At 37.0% G+C, this 2,584-nt stretch overlaps 1 protein-coding gene across 1 annotated transcript; it reads right to left on the bottom strand.

Moving 5' to 3' along the window:
* Window positions 1–423: 423 nt before the first annotated feature.
* Window positions 424–1,116, bottom strand: LOC149248274 (uncharacterized). Its single transcript, XM_089448674.1, has 2 exons — window positions 956–1,116; window positions 424–859 (listed from the first exon to the last, which is right to left on the bottom strand). The coding sequence occupies exons 1-2, from the start codon at window positions 1,114–1,116 to the stop codon at window positions 424–426; spliced, it is 597 nt and encodes a 198-aa protein (XP_089304800.1).
* Window positions 1,117–2,584: the final 1,468 nt, after the last annotated feature.

Raw genomic sequence — 2,584 nt, 5'->3', positions numbered from 1 at the left:
CAAGTGCTCAAGCTGGACTCTTTGCATAATAGGGTGAAAAACTCGGCTTTGACTATCATTTCTTCCATTTTGAGTCCGTCCTAAAAACCTTACGTGCCATAAACTCTAGTTAGCCTTTAGAGTATTTTCATTAGTCGGCCATTAGAAATCAATGCCTCTAGGATTTGCACATTCAGGCCAGAGAACAGCACGCTAGGTCATATGGGCCTGGTTTCTTAGCATTGCTGCTCACAAAGCAGTGACGAACCATTCTCAAAATCGGTATCGTCTCTCAACACATCAACGGCGCCAGAACACCTGGTTTACTACATAAAAGGTCAATTTGTGTATAAAAACAAAAGTTCCTGACCTCGAAACATGTTCAAAAGTTTGAATGTCTCAAAGAAATATTAAACCTGTTAATGGTCGCTCGCCTGCATGTCTTCACACTGTTAACGATGCCTTGAGATGCTGCAAATGATCTCTGCATTCGTGCGCCACGCTCGTCGTGCAAGATTTCGCATTTGATATCGATAAATCATCGAAACATGTAATTCTTGTAAAAGGAGAGAACCATTTTGCGCGCATGTATTTCAAAGTTCTCCAGGGCGGAACATGATTGAAGCTTTGCTTCAATGAAGATTTGGCAGCCTCTGCCATCAACTTCAATATCTGTTCTAATTTGCCTGTATTTCCAGTAAATATTAGAGGAATTAAAGGCAGAACTTCTTGATACTGAGAAACGGGCCTTGCTATTTTGAACTGCAATCGAAAATCCGTGTCGATTATAAAACGATCTTTAGAATCTGCTTCAGAGAATAAAATGTCAATGTATTCATACTCCCCTCCAGGGATTTTGTCGACTGTAGGCCATTTAACACTGCACAGTGCAATCGAAAATCCGTGTCAATTATCAAATGATCTTTAGAATCTGCTTCCAAGGATTTTGTCGACTGTAGGCCATTTAACACTACACAGTGCCGCGTTGTAACCTTTTAGCCTTAAATGCTTCACCAGGAGACGCCTAATACAAGTGCCGTTGCACTTCATACCGCTCCATATATCAATATCGTCTTCATTAAAACTGGAAATTATAGATGCGATTACCACATGGAATTCTCTTTCTTGTGAAGACATTGACACCAAAGCCTGCAGATGTGAAGTCCAAAACTCTGGGTGCCACTACCCAATCATTCGATCACTTCCTAAACAGGCTCAACTTGATGCAGGGACTCGCTGCATCGCAGTTGCCCTTGTTAACTTATTGCATAGTATTCTAGTTCATCATTATAGTGCTTAATCTTTATCTTCTTTCTCAAATCCAATGAAAATGTAAAAACATAATAATTAATTAACAAATCTAAATAATAATTTCCATTCCTACGGATATAAAATCAAAAAAATTAAACTAATAAAAACGAGGAGCTCGTAGCAGCCACCCCTCACTTTGAATAAAAGTAGAAGCCTACTTTCGTAAATCGGTAATTCATCAAGGTTCTTTGGGCTATGCCTAAGCCTTAAACTTAAATTAGGAGTTGTTAGGGGCATCTATCTTTGTAATTTTATCCTAATTTGTATTAATATGTTATTTTAGGGGATTATTTGATTTATTAGTAAGTATATAAAAAATTAATTATGTAGGAGAGAAATTTATTGTAATAATTTTTTTAATTAAGATGATTATATATGTATATAAAGAATGGAATGGTGTAAGTTAATGACACTCTATCATAATATGTTTTGGTAATGTAAAATTAAAAAGAGAATAATCTATTAGTAGGGAAGGATGATTAGAAGTACTTACATAATATATTTGAATATGTTTTATAGAATTTTGTAAAATTATGTGAATTTTAATATTTTCTAAGAGTATGTTAGTTGTCAAGCAAAATATAATGCATATGTTTTTGTTAATGCTAATTTTGAGTATCTAAATGATGGAATTTCACTAAAAATATTTGTTAAATTGTAAAGATATATTGTTCTTATGGATAACTATTTTTCCAAAAAAAATATTTGATCTTGAACCTATATCCGAAGCAACCAAATCATCACACCCATATGCTTCCCACCTAGGAAAATTTTGAATTCAAAAAAGCATGTGTGTATGCTTAAAGCTAGGAACATGTGCATATTTCTTTCTCTAAGAATGTGCATAGATTTCTAGCTTGAGGAAAACATATGCATTTTTAGCTCCAATAATACACACATGTTTCTAGAGATATGAATTATGGGAAGGAATGAGGTGTAGGGGGTGGCATACAAAGAGAGAGAGAGGGATAGAGGGAGAGGGCAGGGGGAGTAGAGATCGCAAAAGTGAGAGGGGAAGAGAAAGAGAGAGTGAGTGGTATTAAGGGAGAGAGGGAGGGAGATAAAGTCAGAGAGAGAGAGAGAGAGAGAGAGAGAGAGAGAGAGAGAGAGAGAGAGAGAGAGAGAGAGAGAGAGGGAGGGGAAAGAGAGAGAGATATAGAGATGGAGGGGGTTGTTGTGAGTGGAAAGGTGGAAGGAGGAAGGAGGGGGTAGAGATAAAGAGAGTGAGTGAGTGATAGAGGGGAGAGTAGAGGGTGGAAAGAGAGTTGGGGGAAGAGAGAGGATGTAAGGCAAT

This window comes from Pinus tabuliformis, chromosome 7 (genome assembly GCF_031772625.1).
Source record: "Pinus tabuliformis cultivar Carrire ecotype Pingquan chromosome 7, CPIR1, whole genome shotgun sequence".
NCBI lineage: Eukaryota > Viridiplantae > Streptophyta > Pinopsida > Pinales > Pinaceae > Pinus > Pinus tabuliformis.
This window is presented reverse-complemented; position numbering and strand designations above follow the sequence as displayed.